General features: G+C 31.7%; 1 protein-coding gene across 4 annotated transcripts; it reads left to right on the top strand.

Moving 5' to 3' along the window:
* The first annotated feature begins 1286 nt into the window (after window positions 1-1286).
* Window positions 1287-19833, top strand: LOC108917736 (chitooligosaccharidolytic beta-N-acetylglucosaminidase). 4 transcript variants are annotated; one of them, XM_018724479.1, is made up of 5 exons: window positions 1287-1311; window positions 7156-7213; window positions 12699-13675; window positions 17598-18086; window positions 19424-19833. In XM_018724479.1, exons 1-5 carry the CDS (start codon window positions 1302-1304, stop codon window positions 19705-19707), a joined length of 1818 nt encoding a protein of 605 aa, XP_018579995.1. In that variant the 5' UTR covers window positions 1287-1301; the 3' UTR covers window positions 19708-19833. The 4 variants fall into 4 exon arrangements, with proteins under 4 accessions (XP_018579995.1, XP_018579997.1, XP_018579996.1 ...); XM_018724481.1 differs by lacking the exon at window positions 1287-1311 and adding an exon at window positions 3679-3703; XM_018724480.1 differs by lacking the exon at window positions 1287-1311 and adding an exon at window positions 3684-3747.
* The last annotated feature ends 996 nt before the right edge of the window (window positions 19834-20829 follow it).

Here is a 20829-nt window from a genome sequence, read left to right as displayed (position 1 = left end):
TTAATATACTGGGTGTCCGCAAATTTCATCGACAACGTTTGACTGCATATTTAGGACGATAAATAAAAACGATCTACGAAAAGAAGTTAAATAAAAAATTTTTTATTTTTGAGTTACAACCTTTCAAAGTTGTCAAAAATAAAACTAATTTAATTAATAACTTCATAACCTTTTTGCCGATAGCGTTAAAATTTGGCACATTTATTTGGACTATTAAAGCGTATTATTTCTTAAAGCTTACTCAAATCGATATACTGGGTGATAGTTTTCTCCGGTTACCTCTCAAAACTTTTACTGTGGTCGTATTTTTTTAAAACGGTCAGCAACATTGAAAGTGGTTTTATTTAAGAAAATATTGTCTCTTGAGAAATTCGCCTACAGAAAGCCATTCTTGAGAACAATGGCATAATTTGGAGGACTGTATGTTTCGGTTTGCGTAGCAGGGTCACGGATTTAAAACTTTTTGTGTTCAGTAGACGATGAAAACAAGATGTTGATTGTTGTGGCTGTCAGGTAATGTCATTATTGTCATGTTTCTTTAGGATTATCATCACTCCACACATGCAAATTATGAAGTGTCCTCAGTGTATCGAGACAATTAAATGTATGGAAAACTAATGTTCACAAAACTTTTAAAAAACAACTTCTTCGGCCATTTCATTTAAATCCTGCTTTGAAAATTTAGACCCCAACGCACGTTTACAATTTTTCCGCTAATTGGTAAATGGCTTCGCAGAAGTTAATAATTTCTTTCAAAAATTGTTTTTTACAGATGAGTCTTGTTTTACAAGGAACGGGGTTGTCAATTTTCATAATTATTTACATAACTTATTTCAACATAATAAAATTTTATATAAAATAATTCGTATTACTTTCTAAGGCAACGTAAAAGAAGAAAATAATGACTGTCTTTTCTGTCAGTACAAGTAAGTATTTTAATTTAGTTACTAAGTAGATAAGCGGTCGCGAACTTGGAAATTGCAAAAATCCAGGAAAATCCTCTATTGACTTTTGTTATCACTTGGATAACATTCGAACGATTGTATTAAGTAAAATAAAAGTGACAAGAGGGTTACATATTTTCCATTACGGATCATCTGTTATGAGATTATTTTCTTTAATTTAATTATAGGAAAAGATGTCTCATACGTCATTTACCACTTGAATTATTTTTTAAACGACATATGAGAAAACATCGATTACCTCTTGTCGATATCATTAGGTACACGTATATTAATTTAATTAGTTGTTTTAAACAGAATATTGAATATATATATGTGCATTCTTTGTATCTCCGAAAAATGAAAAGCCGTAAGTATAAATTAAAGTATTACTAATTCTAATTTAACCTATTTTATCACTAATCGGTTATTAAAGATATTTAAAAAAAATTGATATATGCGAAAAGCTTAATAACTATTTGGAATTTTTAATATAACTGATGACTTCAAATTTTTTCAAAAGTAACTGAAGGCAAAGAAACAAACAAATTCATAATGAAATTGTCAATTAACCTTCTATGTTATTGTTACCTTTATGTTTTGTTTACAAAATATTATTCAAGTATTGAATGGGAAAACTGAATGAATATGAATTAAAGATATTACATAAGAAAAAATTCTAAGTCAAGTTCCCAAAGGTATTTGTCTGGAACTTGCAAAATCAGAAAAAAAAATTGGTTTTGGAAGCAAATTGCTATACATAGGTTGTACGAATATGCAAGGATTGAATGAGAGATAGGCATATTTAACTTTTTTTCTTAAATAATTAAAAGCAAAAACCATATGAGTTTAAATAAAATTTTCCAGGAAATTAAAAAAAAAATTAAATATCATAATAAGACAAAAACAATCAAATAAAATCACAAAACAATTTGAGGGAAGTAAAACTCTTACCATAATAGACTCTTTTAGTGTGTGACGTCACATATTTAGGCAACCCGCAACAAATTGACATAGTTGAAATTATACAGATCGAATCTGACCCTTGTTTACTATTTACATAGATGCTATAGAAATGAACAATTTCAAATTAACCTATTTTTACAAAAATTTAGAAATATTTAAGAACAGCTAACACGTGTTTCAACTAGATAGGTACACTAATGTGCTTAAAGCTTACAAAAAACGATATAAAAGAATATTCTATAATTTAAATAAAGTAAAAATTTAACATTAGCCGTGTTATTACTAATGCGCATGCTCGGATAGGATAGCCTCATACGCAGGTGAGATCTTGTTGATATATCATCGCTGTCATAATTAGCGTATCTTCTCTTATTTTGTTTAATCCTGGCATTTTCTAGTTCTACCAAGTATTTTTTATTGGTTTTCTTGGTGCTCTGCTGTGTCAGTCTGTTTATTGAGTGTTTTCTTTCTTCAAGTGGTTTATTGTAGACGTACTCTTAACCAGAACCAAACTTCTCTTGAATAGTATCCTGTTGCGAGGCTACTTCGATTACATAAAATTACCTTTAATGCGCATGCTCAGTAACATTGATATAATTTTAATTTATTAATTACTATAAAATTCAATATTGTTCTATAAATTTAAAAATATAAATTCTATAATGTATGAGACTACTCACATGACTAGTTTCAGAAGAGTAGGTTTACCAAATCCTTCAAAACATTGACTAGTAATTGAATATCACATTATCCAAGAGAAGAAGGAAGTACAAGTAATACAATAAACTTGAATCGTAAAAGGAAAACGTCTAGATAGTCCCCGCAAAATCGATCGGATTTATATCACAATATCTCATCAAATAGAATATCCACGTATAATATTTACATGCAACCTTAATTTTTACCTCTACAAAAATTTACATAAACATGAACAAACTAACCTACACATGACATTTATCTCATAAATTGCGTTACATTCTTGTACATAGACGTATATATCTATAGGATAGGAATAACATTCCATCGATGAAGATTCAGTAATTATATAAAAAATTTAACGATATTTTGAAGTGCTGTGTATAATGTGTGTCCATACAACTTATAGAGTCGAGGAAAACTAATTTTCTTCATTAAAAAGGTAAATATTATTGTCAGTGCTGCAAAGGGCAAAACTAATTTTCCGTAAATCACCAAAAACATTTTTAAAAGGTAAAAACAAAACTAGTGGTAATAGATAATTATTATCATCGTCCTATTTATGAAATCGCATCATGATGAAGATAGTAATCGAGGGGATAGTAATTAAAATTCTAAGGAAAATAGTAAATCGGGTATTTTCTAAATTGCAGAAAGTAGCTTCGTTATAATAAGAACAAGATATTTGAGTATTACACTTTTAGACAAAGGTAAAATATTGCAGAAAACATAAAAAAATAAGAGAGGAAGATTACAACAAACATTGAAGGTTGACGACAAAGGTAATAAAAAGGAATATTGATAAAAAGAAAAGTATGAACTAAACCCTACATTATTTAAACTATGATTTTTTATTGTTCTAGACACAACATCAATAGGATATTATATCCTACAGCCTTATCTATATAAATTTAAATAGTATAGATAGGAGATTACCATCTCGTCATTTACATAATTTTAAGTACTATGACATGTGACAAGGTATACTGAGGACATAATATTCCAAACGTTTTGACCGGTTTTGTCAAAGGATTTGAATATAAGCCGTATATAAACTGTAACAATCTTATTTAACTAGTAGTAGGTGTAGACTGTTTAAGGTGAGCACTTTCACTCTGTTCTTTGTTGTCAAATCAAAGGAAAGGTTAGTACGGTATTTTTACCAATTCCTTAAACGTGGTTCATGTTTACGAAGAAATATAACTTCAGCCTGTACAAATGCCGCCTTGTAATAAGAAAAGCATTTTAGAGAAACGGTACTTTTTCTAAACATGTCATCTCGTACTTGTAAAATGAGATACCTACATATCGTAATTTAATAATGCCGTCGTCGCTTATTTCACAAATCAAATATCAGTAATAAGATAAATACCTGCATACCTGTATATTTCATGCATTTATATATCTGGGCATATAAATATGTACTTAGTTTATTTGACAAACAGTTATAGAAATTACTGTACCTATTTATGTAGTTTTCAGAAGAACATACTTTTTAAAGTGATAGAAATATTAATTAAAATAAAAACCAAGGTCACAAATCACATTCAAATATATTCAATGTATTTTGTAACATCTAATTTAAAAATATATTGTCTGGGTTGCATTTGTAGGTACTTATAATAAAAGATCTAACTTCAACATAAATGTTGAATAAAAATTGTTTTGGACTTACCTTAGGCCTCTACAATATGAATTCTTCACTTGTTCACACACTTCTGTTCCAACGTTTCCTAAAAAATATCTCTATTGAAATAACAAGAACCACAAAAAATAACTGTGGTTAGTTAGATATTATGCCTGATAAATTATTGTTTACTGTGATAATTTTTTTTTTTACTACAAGACTCCACATTTACTTCTGTTTCTGAGCCAGTATAAAATTTATAAGAGTTATCTCACAAAACAGAGATGTGTTTCGAGTATTATTATTTTTAATGTCAATTTATGATAAGAAAGACCAATAATCAAACACAAGAACATCAAGTTCGCAGTGGGAAAATATTTCTCTGGTAAATGTTATTACCTGATACAGTGTCATCTTCCATTCAAGTAATGTCCGCTAGACTTTGTAAGCGTTTATTTAAAGAACTAAAAGGTAAATCATTAAGGTAATCTTATAAAAATATCGTTATTTTTCTACAGATACCTTCAGGGAAGTGAAATGAATAGGTATGAGCCACTTTAGTAGATTTGATTAGCCTTTAATAGGACTAATGATAAAAGTGTGGTCTTTCGAAAGAAAATAAGTTATTTTACAAATTTTTCAAAAGCAATTCATTTCTTTAATAAAAACAAAACAATAGAACGTCGGGTTTAAGAGGTATATGTACTAGTTCTGCTTTTATTGTTAAGATCCTGTATATTTTTGCATATTTTATTAGAACACTTTCTCATGATTACAGGGATATAATGTTACCTAATATTATAATAATAGTAATAATAGTAATAATAGTAATAATAGTAATAATAGTAATAATAGTAATAATAATAATAATAATAATAATAAAGGAGTTGTTTCCAACAATAGATAAAGAACAGTAATCTCTAATGCTTTCCACTTATAAATATTTTCATTACTCATTTAGTCATATCTCGACTAATATTACAGATAATCTATCAAATCATAGATCTCTGTAATTCTACAGTACCTAGAGTATCTAACAAAATTGGGTGTTTTCACATTACTTTTAAAGATAAATTATCAAATTATATTTAGATGCTAAAAATCTTGAACTTTATAAGTTCAAATAAAATATTATATTCATTTGCTTTTTTGTTGATTTGTGCTGATTTGGAAGCATCCAAAATGTAAGTTCTGTTAAAAATGTTATTTTCCAGGAAAATATATCTGGAAGTCTGCTCCGAGGTTCTTCCAATTTTTCCAGCTTTTTGATTTGCTAAAATATGTACGGGATGTTTCTAAATGGCTTTACCAAAAAATTTTTAAACTAAAATAAATAAAATAAGAGCGAAATCGACAAACGATCCTGTTCGGTTAAAAATTAATTTGAAACATTTTTATTTCAAATTAGGATTAAAATTATGTCATAAACGACTAGAACTTTGTCAAATGTCCAACAATTTTTCCAACAAAAAAAAATCTAAATAAATTTTGAAAATTTTTTTAACATTTAGATTTTTTTCTAAAATTTAAACTGTACCTACTGCAAAATTGTGGGAAAAGTCGAGAAAATTTCCTCTTTTTCATTTTGATGATGATTACGTAATGTTTAGAAGCAACATACACGTGTTCCTTTAATTCTTTCCAAAACTTTGATCACTTCGAACAGAAAAACAGTTTGATGCATCAACTTTTCAATTTACAGGGTTATGGTGGGTACATTAAGCTGTATAAATTTATTTCAACATTAGTGTTTTTATCAATATTTATAAATTAGCGATAGATTTTCTAAAAAACTGTAAAAAGTCATTTTGTTGCACTCTTTTCAAATTCATGTTAAGGCGAAAAAAATGTTTTCTTCAAAAACCAGCACAGGCCCTTGTAGAGGATTTATTCAAGTTTTCAAAACTGTCCTTGGATTTACTGTGCAATAATTTCTTGCAAAGATAACTATAATTAAAGACAAAAGTGTTATTTTTTATTCAACCAACGATATCTCGGCAACCAATAGTCGCACAGAGACCTTTCAAAAATGAAATTAAACCTGAATAATTAAGCTAACTGACCTTTGTATTGATTGAGTTTGAAAAACATATCCTGAGCCCATGGACATACCTAAAAAAAATGAAGTATTTCTTTTAATTGCTCTATAACCGTAGCTCAAAAACTAGAGACTTAAAGCTTAAAAATGCTTTTTTCTTTATCTCGATATGATCATTTTTTCACTGAGATACAGCCTTCGAAAATCATTAAAAACTAATGAAAATTTTTGGTACCTTTAATTTTTTTGCAGCGGTGTATTTTCTATAGAATTTAACCTAAGGAAGCGGCTGTTACCGAAATCTCGAATATTTTCGAATATTACCAAGTTTCCGTTTATGCGGTTTGTGTTAAAATTCAGCGGTAGGCCCTTAACATAGCCAATCCGACACTGACCATATAAACAAATACATAATTCAAAAGCAAGCTTATCCTGAAGTTAAAAATAAAAAAATGGTGATTAATTTTGATAAGAAACCTACACTATTATTCAAAATCTACTGAAATTTTGCTATTCGAACCAAAGTAGTAGGTGTTATAAAATTTCACATTTTTAAATAGGTACTAGTAGTATTTTGATAAATTATAGACAACAAAATACTGAAAGAAAATCTTGAATTAGGGAAATAATGAAATAAACTTTACCACCACCAAACAGCACTGTGCAAAAAATGATTTTGGCGTGCATGTACCATGGTGGAATGGTTAAATTTTCTAAGGTGTTTGACCTTATGAAAACGCGAACGGTAATGTAAACCATTTTTGGACCTCTGAAGTGGCCAATCCAGTCCAGTCTATTTATATGCAGACATATAAATGGCAGAGCAGATTCAAACATTTATTTATACACCTGTTAATAGGTTCCTTCAACTTGAATTTGTTTTTCAGGTATGGGAGAAGTGTACCCTGTGATTTTTTTGGTATGTTTGATGTTCGGCGCCATAAGGTAAATATTACTATTACTACAATCAATTTTATTACTAACCTAATTGTATTTAATTATTAGAAAACTAACTAAAAGTATCAATTGAATTTTTTTTGTTTTATTTATATATTTGTAGTTTGTAGTTCAAAAACACAAACCGACAAACTGTCGCAGAGAATATTAGAACAGTGTACGATATTTTCACTAACTAACTGTAAATGAACCAATATTTTTTTTTTAGTTAATTGCGTGTTTCTGTCACACTGATGGGAAAAAAGCCTTTTAAATTTGACTGGATCAACTCACACTAACGTATACTGTCTTTATACTCTCATAATTTTTAGTCAAAGTGAATGCAAGTCAAATGCGATTTTTTTTTTAATTTATGTTTTACTGTCAATAGAGATCTAAGAATACAATATACACACTATTCTGTTGTTACCTCGTCATTAAGAATATCCGACCTTGTGTTATAGTTTTTATAATAAAATCGTAAATAATAATCTACTTTTCTCATTGTCGAGATATCGAATTAGGCTGGTATTTTTGGTACAATCTATTTAAAGTTACAATTACTTTTGTAATTTGTAATTAAAATGTTGAATTGTGGACCTTATACAGGGTGTTTCAATTCGAGTAAATCAAACTTGAACCACAAATAGACCTCAGTAAATAATTCAGAATTACCTTATAACGCAAGGGTCTAAGTCTCACCTTTTTCAATGTACAGGACCGTATTTGCCGGTTGTTAAAATCATATTATTTACGAAATCTTTGGTATGCTTATAACAAATTGATTAAAATTTTATGTGTTGTTAACATTTACATCTGTGCATAATTTACTGTAAAATGTACACATTTTTGTAGGTCAGTAGCGTAGGAATGGGTAGTAAAGTGGGATTTTTTTAACCCAACTTCTACGCCAATGGCCTAATAATCATTTGGGATTCATTTTTAGATTCCGTGGACAATTCTACATAAAAAAGGTATACTTGTTGAAAATCGGTATAGTGTATCGTTTAGCCGAAATTCTCAATTGAATGGGAGATCGTTTTTCACGCCCTCTATCTTCGGAACAAAGCGACACCCTGTATATCTACTAGTAGAACGTCAAAGATATTGCTTTTTAGAGTCTAGTTAATTGCCTCGAAACAGTTAAGACCACAAATAATTTTACATTAGATGTCCGTTACGTTTTTGCAATCGAGGTTTGTTATCATTAAAGTCGTAGTGTAGATAAAAATTAATATAAAATTCGTTACATTTGCAATGTCAATCTCAATAATTTTTGTTATTAGGTATATTACTTTTATTAATCTGTACCTATTATATTCCAAGGTTTTAATTACGAGTACATTTTATTACTTCAAATGTGTTTTAATATGGTAATGTTCATATTTAAATCGAATTCATGATTATCTACAGATCGAAATAACCCTTGCATCACGTCAACGCAGCAACGATTACAGCCACAATTTTAGGTTTTTCCAAGTTAATAACAACTGTCGTAAATAAAAAATATTTAAATTCTAAGCTATGTATTTACTAAGAACTTATCTGCATATTAAATACATATAGGTTTAACCTCTTATAATCATTATAGAACTTTTTTAACGATTTTCCCGTCAATTTTCTTTATATACGGGGTGTTCCGAAATTATTGCAACAAAATTTGGTCACAGATTCTTAAGACAAATTTAGGGAACCCGTATTTTTTATTTTTGCCAAGTGGCCCTCTGTTTCCGAGTTACAGTCCTTGAAATCGGCCCTAAGAATAGTTTTCTTTTATATCTGTTGTACGAGAATCACTAAATTTGGTATAGTCCTTCCGAAGTCAGTTAAATATGCAAAAAACGTCTGGTAATAAAATTTAATTAGTTTCATAGGCGTCCCTAAAAAAATTTTCTGCTAAAGGTAAAAAATTATAATAATTTTTATATATAATGTGTAGAAAATTTCTATTATATGTTCATTTGGCCAACAACATATTTTAATTATTTATGTCCTCAATCAATTTTATTATATTGGTGGTAAATTTTGTTTTGTTCCGTTTCAAAAGGTCTCCAAAATGCCATGTTGTGATAATATTGGTAAACAAAATATCCCTCTTATTTCTCCCTTTCGCAATTGTAATATGAATGATTGATAGAAGGTGCCTATAATAAATTAAAATTGCCTGATTCACACCAAATTCCGCACTGCTGCACTGCACTGCTGGGCAATTTATGAACCACTTGTCGCCTGCTGTGATTTATTGCCCAGAAGCCCAATACAACTGTGCTCGTTTTCCTTTGGCCGCGCTCGCATTCTTCAACTGGTCGTATACATTTCTACCACCTGCACGTTTAGTTCGACCAGACCTATATATGGGTATGGCTAAATAAATATGGGAACAAGTTTTTCAAATATTTCAATGCCAAGTTGCTGCTTAGCGACCGAGCCTGGTACATACCTTGAAATTATAGGTTCTTCAATTGACTTCGGAAAAACTATACACAGGGGTTTTATGACATGTGCTACGCTTTTTAGCAGATAATTCAAGTAAGACAATTTTTCGTGGGACCCCTTGTCTGTGGAGCCAAAAAAATTTGGTGGCATAATTAATTTTCTTAAAAATTATTATTAGTCCGCTATAAAGCCATTGAATTAAGAAACTTTTTTGTTTCTTGATATTGGAGAGTTTCGTCACAACGTGACAACAGCGCTTAATCTGCTAATGCACACCACGTGTACACGCGGCAGACTTGTCCTACGGAAAAAATGTAAACAGCTATATTGTGAAACATTTAATAAATTTCAGGACAATTGTTTTCCAGTTTTTAAATAAATAAAATATAATGTATCGATTTTGTAGTACGAAGATGGTGCTGTGCTTAAATTTTAGCTCGAATTTTAGTAATTATGAATCTTTTAAATCAGGAACTTAACGTTTAATCAAATTACGTATCTGAAAAATATGTAGTTAGAGTACCCAAAGATTCACGCCGTCCAAATAATCATACGTATTAAAAATAATTTAGGTAGGTACTTATCAAAAAGCAAAATTCAGTAATTTTTAAACGCACAAGTACAAAACAAACTACAACATATGCTCAAAGTGTCCACCACCAATTTCGATGCACGCACGACACCTTCGAATCCAATTTTCGCGCACTCGCTGAAAAACACCTCAAGAAAAGGAAATAGTAGTACGCAAAAAACACTCCGACACGCTCTAATCCAGATACCAACTGAATTGCGTATTGCTGATTGCTAGACTGCTTAGTACCTCGTGTTAACCGCCGCGCCGTTGTCACATTGCTCGATATGAATCTTATCGAATTTTCAATTTATTACAACGCTAATTATTTTTTAGAATTAAGCATAAAGAGGTTCAAAAAAAGTGATACACATTGTATTTTATGGTGTTCTATGCACGGAGTTATGTCAATATTCCTTAATTAATAGATCTTTTGTACATCAAGTTGGAGATTTTGATCATTGTTTTCAGGGAAATGGTTGAGTTTAGGGCTCATGTCATATAAGGTTTTTTTTTGTTTATTTTAATATATTCTATCATCTGTTAAAATTAAGGCAGTCAAACTTCTAACACTCTGTAGATAGTACGTGTCTACTTATCATACTTTTGCTGATGACACTTCTATATATGGCTACTCTATATTCAACCCTTTTGTGGGTTTATTTTTTACTTTTCATTTACTATTTGTATTTTGTAGACCCTTGAATTTATGGTGTCTTTTTCCAGGACACCCTGTATTTTATGTACGCAAATTTAGTTTTAACTATTTCAGTTTTTCAGTAATTTCAGATACACTAACAAACGAAATCTTGTTATTTGTTTTTCTTTACTATTTTAAAGAATGTACACATAAAAACAGATGAAAAGATAGCTAGCCGAATAGATAAATTCTGTTGTCAACTAATAAAAAGATCTTGATCTATATTTATTTTACAACATTCCAAATATTACAATAGGTATTGATTTGATTTTTGATTATAGATAAATGGTCGTATTATAACCAATAAACTAATTTCGCAACATTTTACAACTATTTATAACGTACAGCCATAAAATTTCATCAAAACAATGCTCTGATCAATCAAAAGAATAGTATTAATTCTCCAGTACGCAGAAATGAAAATAAGTCTGAATAAAAAATACTGGTGGTGTTTGCTACCTATAGGCGCAACTAGTTTGTTCATTGTTTTAATGTTTATTTTTGTCTACAATAAGAAAGAGAGGTATGATAAAGTTTTTTTTTTGTTATGATTCATCTAAAAAGTCACCCTTGTCTTTTGAGATAAGCTTGCACAAACACCCTGAGAAAGAGATATTTCAAAAATATATTGGAGAAATTTCAGAATATTAGTAAAAAGCTATATATTTTACGTAACTATTTGTAATACAGTGTCCATATTGAAAGTATATCTGTTATGGGTAAATATTCATTTTACGGGCAACATTATGTCTCAATATTGTCACATCCAAAATTTCTTGATAACTACATAGCGATCTTTATAATTTTACATATTTAATTATAATTACATCTAAAGCACATAATGCGTCAAACTTAATTCATTTAAACAAAAAATCTCGGCAATACCGCTCACAATGGTCAAATATACAGGGTGTCCCAAACCCCGCCTTTCAGGAACAAAGGTTTTAGATAAAAGTTGTAGGATATTAAGGAACCAATCACATTGGATTTCACCTTGACCTTCAGTTTCAAGGTCAAAGCAATATAAACCTAATATTTTAGAACACCCTCTATATGACTGTATTAACGATAATGTTAAGCTCTGTCAGCGAGTTGTATTATTTTGTCAATAGAAGAATCTAAACATAAAACAACCCTTACCTTCTTCAAACTATTTTTTGAAAACTCATATCTAGTTCGTATATATACAAGGTGTCCAAAATATTAATGTTCAAAGTTAGAGAGTGGAGTTAATTATAAGACTACAAAACACAAGTGTTATTTCAATATTTATTAAACCTACAAAATTATCATGAAATAAATAGAAATTCATTAAAATTTATTTGGCTTTCTAAAATACCTAAACAAGCTTGAGCTCGTATACTCGTAGATACTCCAATAATTCCTGCCTAATATTTGAAACCACACCAAATCTTTTATATACGCACAGAAATAATAATCTAAAGGATTATGGTTGGGTGTTCTAGCGGTCATGTAAAATAACCTTCACGACTTGGTATACTCAGATAAGATCTAAATTGCATATGGTTTAAAAATTTAAATACTTATATTTAATTTCATAATTTCACGGACATAATAACTTCGGAACAATTAAAAATCGACCTGCGATTCTTGTCTCTTTTGGTCTTAGAATTAAATATATCGTATGATCCCAAAATTTGAACATACCAATACCTAGCACTTTGGAGAAAGGTGTCCACGTGTGGAAAGCAAAATATCTGGCTTAGTTATTTGTATTTATTTTTAATGAAACTTGAAATGAACCTGAATATAATTACTTATTTCAGTGGCTTGAGCTCAGTATGGTCCTGGCAGTGCGAAAAAGGGTATTGTCAAAAGAAATTAATAACTAATGAAACGGAAAATACAGCCCTCAGTCTACCAGCATGCAGACTATTCTGCTCCCAATCGGCAGCGTTGTGGCCAAAGCCTACGGGTACTGTGTCAGTGGGGAATTTCCTAGCCAAAATTAACGTCAACAGTATCGACGTGGAAGGGATCAAATCGGAAACCACTACAACTGATCTAGCCCAAGCGGCGGCGAAAATTTTTAAAGAACAAATCCGGATACTAATCCCCAAGAACGTCAACCCAACAGGAGGCAAATCGTTAATCGTCAATCTGGATATACAAAATCCTAATATCAACAAAATTACTTTGGAATTGGACGAGAGCTATACTTTGCAAATATCAGAATCTTCCGATGGAAGACTGAAAGCGTTGATCACGGCTGCGACGTTCTTCGGAGCACGCCACGGTCTACAAACGCTAAACCAGTTAATAATTTACGATGATTTGAGGGATGAATTGCAAGTTCCGAGGGACGCGTCCGTGACAGACAAACCCGCATACCCCCACAGAGGAATACTACTCGATACTTCTAGAAACTATGTTACGGTGGACACAATCAAGAAAACAATCAAAGGCATGGGAGCTTCGAAAATGAACACTTTCCACTGGCACATCACGGACTCTCATAGCTTTCCCTACGTTTCCCAATCCCAACCTAGATTATCCAAGTTAGGAGCTTATTCGCCTACTAAAATATACAGTCCCAGTGACGTGGCAGAGATCATCCAATACGGAAAGGAAAGAGGTGTGCGAGTGATGCCAGAGTTCGATGCGCCAGCTCACGTAGGAGAAGGCTGGCAAGATACTGGTTTAGTCACGTGTTTCAACTGGCAGCCCTGGCAGAGTTATTGCGTCGAACCTCCTTGTGGACAGTTCGATCCGACAAAATCTAAGCTCTATGATGTCATCGAAGGTAAGTTCCCTTTATTAATAAAAGGAATTTTGAAAAAAAAGGTACCGGAGAACCCAACCTCAAAACAGTTGTGATCTGAGGTCTCACCTAGCGACTTCCTCTACCAAATAGTCAAAGCTAACAACACAGTAGCAGTCCTACACCAAATTTGCAATACTTAATATTTTGTACATCACACGACCGAAATTGTTTTTTACAAACTATGAACCCTCTATCTCAATTCCTATAAACCATGGGCCCGCTCTTATTTTTTACGTTCTACCAGAAAAAAAATTATAAAAAGATAAGTTCAGGGTTCTGTTTATTGAAAAATTTTTTCTCTCACTGAAAGAGTCAGATAAATAAAAAATTAAAACGCCAAGAATTACTAAATCACATACTGCAATTATGTACAGGGATTCAGAACAAAATTTTTGATGTACATGGGACTCTTGCAAATACAATTTTGTAAAGAAAAAATGAAAAAGGGCAGTTCAAAAATGATTTAAAAATACACTTCTGCACGGCACTGGAAAATGGTCCACTGTAAAACCTGACCTCGCAATGTGACCGACATGGCGGCAAACTGTGATGAAAACGGAAAAAACTTTCGCAAGGAAAGAAATAAATAGAATTTTATAGCACCTATTTTATATCGGTAAATTCAACTGCTTTTGCTATTATTGATATTATTAATTAAAATAATTTGACATAGGTACCTAATGTTACAACAACTGTTCAAAATTTTATCTACCTACGTATAAACACATTCGGGTCCGTCTTATTCAGTTTCTACGAACTAACGCAAATGTTGTCTTGCTTCACCATAAATTAAAACGATATCCGTCAACTCCGAGTTACTATACACGCAAGCCATTTTTGATACTAACTACTAAAAACTATTGTAAACACCACAGATAACAGGTAAACACTATCGCAACGACGATTGTAAAATCGGATATCAGTATTGGGAGTCGCTGAAGCCACGTGGCTATCCACGCGTTTTGCGAATGACGCTAGAGACTACAGTTGTCCAGCCATGTAATGGTTGAATGTACTGATAGTTATAAAAAATAGTTCACATTTCAAATGCATGGCTCCTTTTTACTGTATTAGTTGTTTAAATGTTAAAAATTGACTTAAAAATTGTTTTTTATAAAAGAATGTTGACTATAGTTACAATTGTTTTTAATCTAGTGAAGTTCATAAAATTTTAACAACAATGTTCTTGTATACTTCGTTTTTGATGGTTTTTATATTATAACCTCACGTTTATGTCTTGAGAAAGGAAATAAACATTTCCGAAAGCTTGACAACAACACAGTGTTCTTATTACATTAGCCCTTAGCACTGTTGACTGCAATCCCAAATACATCACTGTTTTTTTTTACTATTTTAAGGATTTTACGAAAATTTTTTTTAAGATATGACTCCATTTCTCTCTCTTTTTTCGTTGAAACCTTGGAATTACGTTTTTTTTTTTTCAGTTAGACTTAAATTTGATTGTTTATCTGCTTCCATAGCTAGATATATTTATGTTGGTTTTGTAATATTATTTTCCATCTCCAAAATTTTGAGCCAAGCCAATTGATGAAACCAAATTTTCATTCTTCAAAAGATGAAATGTTCAGTAATCAATTTAACTTAAAAAAAAAATATAATAAACGACCAACAACCCGGGAATCTTGTTGAAAGAGTTTTTAAAAATATTGAATGTAAAACAAGTAAAAATTGAATAAATATATACAGGGTGATTCATTAATAATGGGACAGAGATTAATGGCAGGTTGTTGTCTTCAAAATAGAACGATTAAGCCAGACAAGTCTTATCCCAATGTTGCTCCTTTTCGATCTACAGGGTGTTAGAGTAGAAATTTTTTTTTAAATTTTTTGAAATATCTTGAGCATCTTTGAACCGATTGTCTTGAAAGTTTGTAGACCTATGTTTTCTAAGGTGACAATTACGAAAATGATAACTATTTTGCAATCAGTTCTAGGGAGCGCTTTTTGTAGTGTTCTGTCAGAGTAAAAACATTAAACGTTTGTGCCCTTCAAAGATCTGAACTTCCAATAAGAAATTGTTAAACTACGTTCAATTCTATGTACAAAAAGTATACCTGCTACTAATAATCGAAAAACTTTCGAAATAAAGACGATAATAGTTTGTTTCAGGATAGGCCTTGAAATACGTAGACTTAATTACGAATTAAGACAGACACAGCAACAATTGAAAATTTTATTATGCTTACGTCTAACTTACGAAATACAAAAGATTCTCAAAGTGACCACCATCGACTTCAATACACTTTTTTATTATCTCGTTAAAATTCTGTCTAACTCTGAATAGAGTTCTTTGTTGGTTTCTGATAGTGTTAACAGATTCTTCTATTTTTTCTCGAGTATGTATAACATCTTTATAAACCATTATCCCAGAAATAAAAATCCAGTGGATTTAAATCAGGACTACGCGCAGACCAAGAAAAATCGCTGCCGCAACCAATCCAACGGTTTGGAAAACTTCTATCAAGATATTCTCTTACTGGTCGAATAAACGTGCGGGAGCGCCATTTTTACTTACTGACGGAATACTACAAATAGCGCCCCCTAGAACTGTTTGCAAAATTGCATTTTCGTAATTGCCACCTCTGAAAATACAGACAACATTCGGATAAGGCATATTTGGCTTCATCATTCTATTTTGAAGTCAGCAACGTGCCTTTAACCTCTGTCCCATTATTAATGAATCACCCTGTACATTTATATTATCAGAAAAATTAAGGAAAATAGGTACCAAATTTAACATTAGATCAGACAACTAATAATTTACAAACTCTTTTATCAAAAAACGATCTGAAATAGCGATGTACGAAATTTAAAAAGTTACATCCTTGTGAATGCAATAAACATAAATGTTGAGAAACCTGTCGATCTGATAATCTGAGAGTTAAATTGGAAAAATCAAAAACTTTTGGAAAAACGGACTATCCAATGGAATTCCTGTAAAATCTCGGATAATGAAAATAATACCACTACAAGAAAATTAAAAAATAATCAGAGAAAAGAACTGAAAGTTTGCCACAAATAAATATTCTACTAGACATTTATATCACTCTTATTCACGACAAGAATTGCTAGAATGTTGACCTAGAAAATTGCTCTATAAAAGCAGTCAAATCCAGTACAAAAAAAAAAATAAGTAGTTTTTATTTGACCTTTATAAATTATTATATCAAATTATGCTAGATAAGTCCGTATACCTATTGAATACCTATTTTATCGATTAGATGTGGTGTCTCACGGTTTGAATAAAATTGAAAATTTTTAATTAGTTACAACCAGCATATGAATCCTGAACAACTAGCAATTATATTTCCAGCATTACACAACATAAATAGTTTTAATAGCTTTCACTTTTAACACGGCAAATGAAACTTCTATTACCCAAGGCAAATAAACAAATAAGTATTGTCTGTTTGTATAACTTTCAAATATCATATTCTACAGGGTCATTTATGAAGAACTGTACATACTGCAGTAGGCGGAATGGAGTAAATACGCAGTGACCACTTAAAAAAGTCGTAAATCAAAATTCGTGGATCACATCCAATATATGTTCAATATACATACCATAGGAAATAGTAGAACAATATACAGGCTAAGGTTTTCTCAATGGGCACAAAAAAATGGGAATTTTTCCTATAGCGTTCTAGAATTTTGGTATTTTGCCTTCAGTGGTATGTACCTATACTATATAACACAACAAAACTAAATTAATTCTCACAAATAATTCAAAAACTAAAGGTAAAAAAAAGTTTTAAAGATAATTCATAGATTACCCTGAATTGCAAAAAAAAAATATGATGAGAATTTTACACATATAAAATACACTTATAGCAGGATTCTCAAAATAGTTTTAAAAACGTTTAATTATTATATTTTTTAGATATCTATGGTGACATGATCGCGCAGTTCCAACCTGACATCTTCCACATGGGCGGTGACGAGGTCAATTTCAACTGTTGGAACAGCACGGACAGCATTGTGGAATGGATGGCCAAAGAAAAGGGCTGGGGAAGAACAGAGGCGGACTTCGTGAAGCTTTGGGATTATTTCCAGACTCAAGCTCTTGAGAGACTTTACAAAAAAGCTGGAGGCCAAATACCAGCGATAATGTGGACCAGCACCCTCACTCAGAAAGAGTACGTACTGGACCATCTCTCGAAGGACAAATACATCATTCAAATTTGGACCACAGGAAACGATGAACAAGTCACCAATTTATTGGACAACGGTTACAAATTAATTTTGAGTAACTACGACGCGCTCTACTTAGATTGTGGCTTTGCTGGGTGGGTTACTGATGGGAACAATTGGTGTTCTCCTTATATTGGATGGCAAAAAGTTTACGATAATAAACCTGCAAGCATCGCAGGTAAATACTATGAATCCGTGAGGGAAATAAGGAACAAGTTTGATAATGCGCTTTGAAAGGCCTTACAATTGTTTGAGTCTTACTTTTTGACATATCCTTTCTGCTTAATAACGCACTCGGTAATAATTGGCCTTTCTGATTTTAACGAAAGCTTGTTGAAGCAGTTTTCAACAACTTTGCAGCGCCTTGAATATTTTTAACATTATGATCTTCTACTCCAATGAGTACTTATTCTCTTAGTAATGGTGAACCCGAAACTCGCCTAAGATTGAATGAATTTGTGAGGTTGGAACTTTACATATGAAAATGGTAATAAAATTGATGCAAATTTGATTAAAATTCACGTCGAATGCTTGTTTCTTAGACAACTAGTATTACAAGTATATTGCGAGTGTATTACAAGTATTAACTTTGTATTATTTCAAGTATTATTACTACAAGTATCGCAAGTATACAAGTATTACAAGTAGTACAAATACAAGTACAAGTACAGTGGTACAAGTACAAGTAAGTAAGTAAATAAGTAATTAAGTAAGTAAGTAAGTAAGTAAGTAGGTACAAATATTACAAGTATACAAGTATGACAAGTATATAAGTATTACAAATGTACAAGTATTATAAATATACAAATATACAAATATTACAAATATACAAGTATTACAAGTATACAAGTATTATTACAAGTGTATTAGGTACAAGTGTATTATAAAGCAGTGAGGCTATGTCACATAAATATGACACAAGCGATATCTATGCGGTCGCCGCAAATTACACACTTACAATGTACTTCCTTAGCTTTAGCTATGAATCTTTAACCTATATTTGTTGTTCCCGGGCTAGTGTCTGTGAAGGCGCACCCGTTATCATAACCTATAGGCTCGCCCTGATATTGACTTCAGTTGCTCTTGTTGGTTGTAAGGCTTCAGTGATAAGTTTTTGCAGCGTTACCACTGAAGATGTCGACAGTGAAAAACGGCGAAATGTTTGAAAGCATTGGATGCGACGCGCTACAGAATCCACTACGAAACGTTTCACAAAACCTCCATTAACTAACGTGCTTATTCCTTCAGTAGCGACCTTAGAACCAATATCAATATCAGGCCGTGTCTAGGGATTTTGACAGCGAGTCCCCCTTCACAAAGGCTAGCCCAAAAACAAGTCAGCTAGCTAATACTAAAAAGGTGCATTGGAAGTCTGTAACTGTCACTAAGTACTTAGGTTACGGCATTACAACCCAAAACTTGATTATCATCCAATTCCTTTTAATTAATGACTTCTAGTGAAACGGGGAACAAATAGTCAAATATTTATTTTGTATTTTTTGTACTTCATTTTAGGTAGCAGAAAAGATCAGATTTTGGGAGCTGAAGCCACCCTTTGGACAGAACAGGTTGACACCACTGCCATAGACAGTCGCCTTTGGCCCAGGGCAGCAGCCTTGGCTGAAGTACTCTGGACAGAGCCTACTACGGATTGGAAAGTGGCGGAACAAAGATTTTTGGTGCATAGAGAACGACTGGTTACCTTAGGCATAGATGCCGATGGTATTGAACCCCAATGGTGCTTACAAAACGAAGAAAACTGCCGAATAGGTGCGGTCTTCAACACAGAACATAAATAAACATTACATTAATGTTTTAATAATTCTAAACCTGTCAAGCATCCTCTATCTGTGTTAATAGTGTGTGAACCTCTAGATACTTATATAAATGAAAATAAAATTAGGTATATAAAAAGTTTGCAATTAGTACCGTCCATCTCTATTTTGTATAATAGGATTTCTTTGTAAATATCAGTGACTTTATAATCAAATTTAATGACGATTTAATGATGTATTGATAAAAAAAAATACGCATACTACACTTGAGAAAAGTATTCAGGGTGGACCGTTTTTCCCACCATTGTCATCTCGTCAACCGTAGATACAAAAACAAGTTAAATGAGAAAAAAATGCATTAGAAGCAAATCAAACATAAATATTTGGAAAAAAGTTACAAGTTACAATTAAATGTTACATGTTATATACATCATCTTTGTGTAAATTAGAGAGCAGAGACCATGGCAGAAAAATACGCTGATTGAATTTTGCTGAATTTCTTTCCTTACAGACACCATATTGGAGTTTTTAGTATCTTTCCAGAAAGCAGCGATTTAGCATATGTTATGGATTATCTTTTTATTTTTCCTTAAATAACCCATTATTAACTGCCACAAGAAAAGGAGGAGGGCCCCTAAGACCGGTTTTTGGCCTAATTTATTTTTGGCAGAAAAAATCTGAGAAAATAATTTTTTTTAGTACCTACTAGCAATACTGAATTGTTTCCACCTTAAACGGACCAACCCCCTCACCCTCCTTTCCCCCTCCACCCCCTTAAATGCCGGGGAAACCATCTCTTATTAGAGGAATCTTTAAAGAGCTTAGAGATGCGAACAGTGTTACCAGATCTCCTGTTTTAACAGGAGATCTCCTGTTTTCACTCTCACTCTCCTGTTCTACTGTTTTCACAATGATATCTCCTGTTTTTAGTCTCAATGTCTATTCTTCTGGTTTCTCTATGAAATCTTCTGTTGATTATACTAATTTCCCTCAGAATAAGAATATTTTAGTTCGACACTGTTCTCTAACGACACTGTGTTCGTCACTTGTCAATATTTTCAGTCCTGTTATATTTTCTGTAGCCCAGTTCATGCAAGATCTTTTACTGATCTTGCAGTTCTTGTACATATTTAAATTTTAAATTCG

The sequence above is a fragment of the Anoplophora glabripennis genome, unplaced genomic scaffold, assembly GCF_000390285.2.
Source record: "Anoplophora glabripennis isolate ALB-LARVAE unplaced genomic scaffold, Agla_2.0 scaffold61, whole genome shotgun sequence".
Classification (NCBI taxonomy): Eukaryota; Metazoa; Arthropoda; class Insecta; order Coleoptera; family Cerambycidae; genus Anoplophora; species Anoplophora glabripennis.
This window is presented reverse-complemented; position numbering and strand designations above follow the sequence as displayed.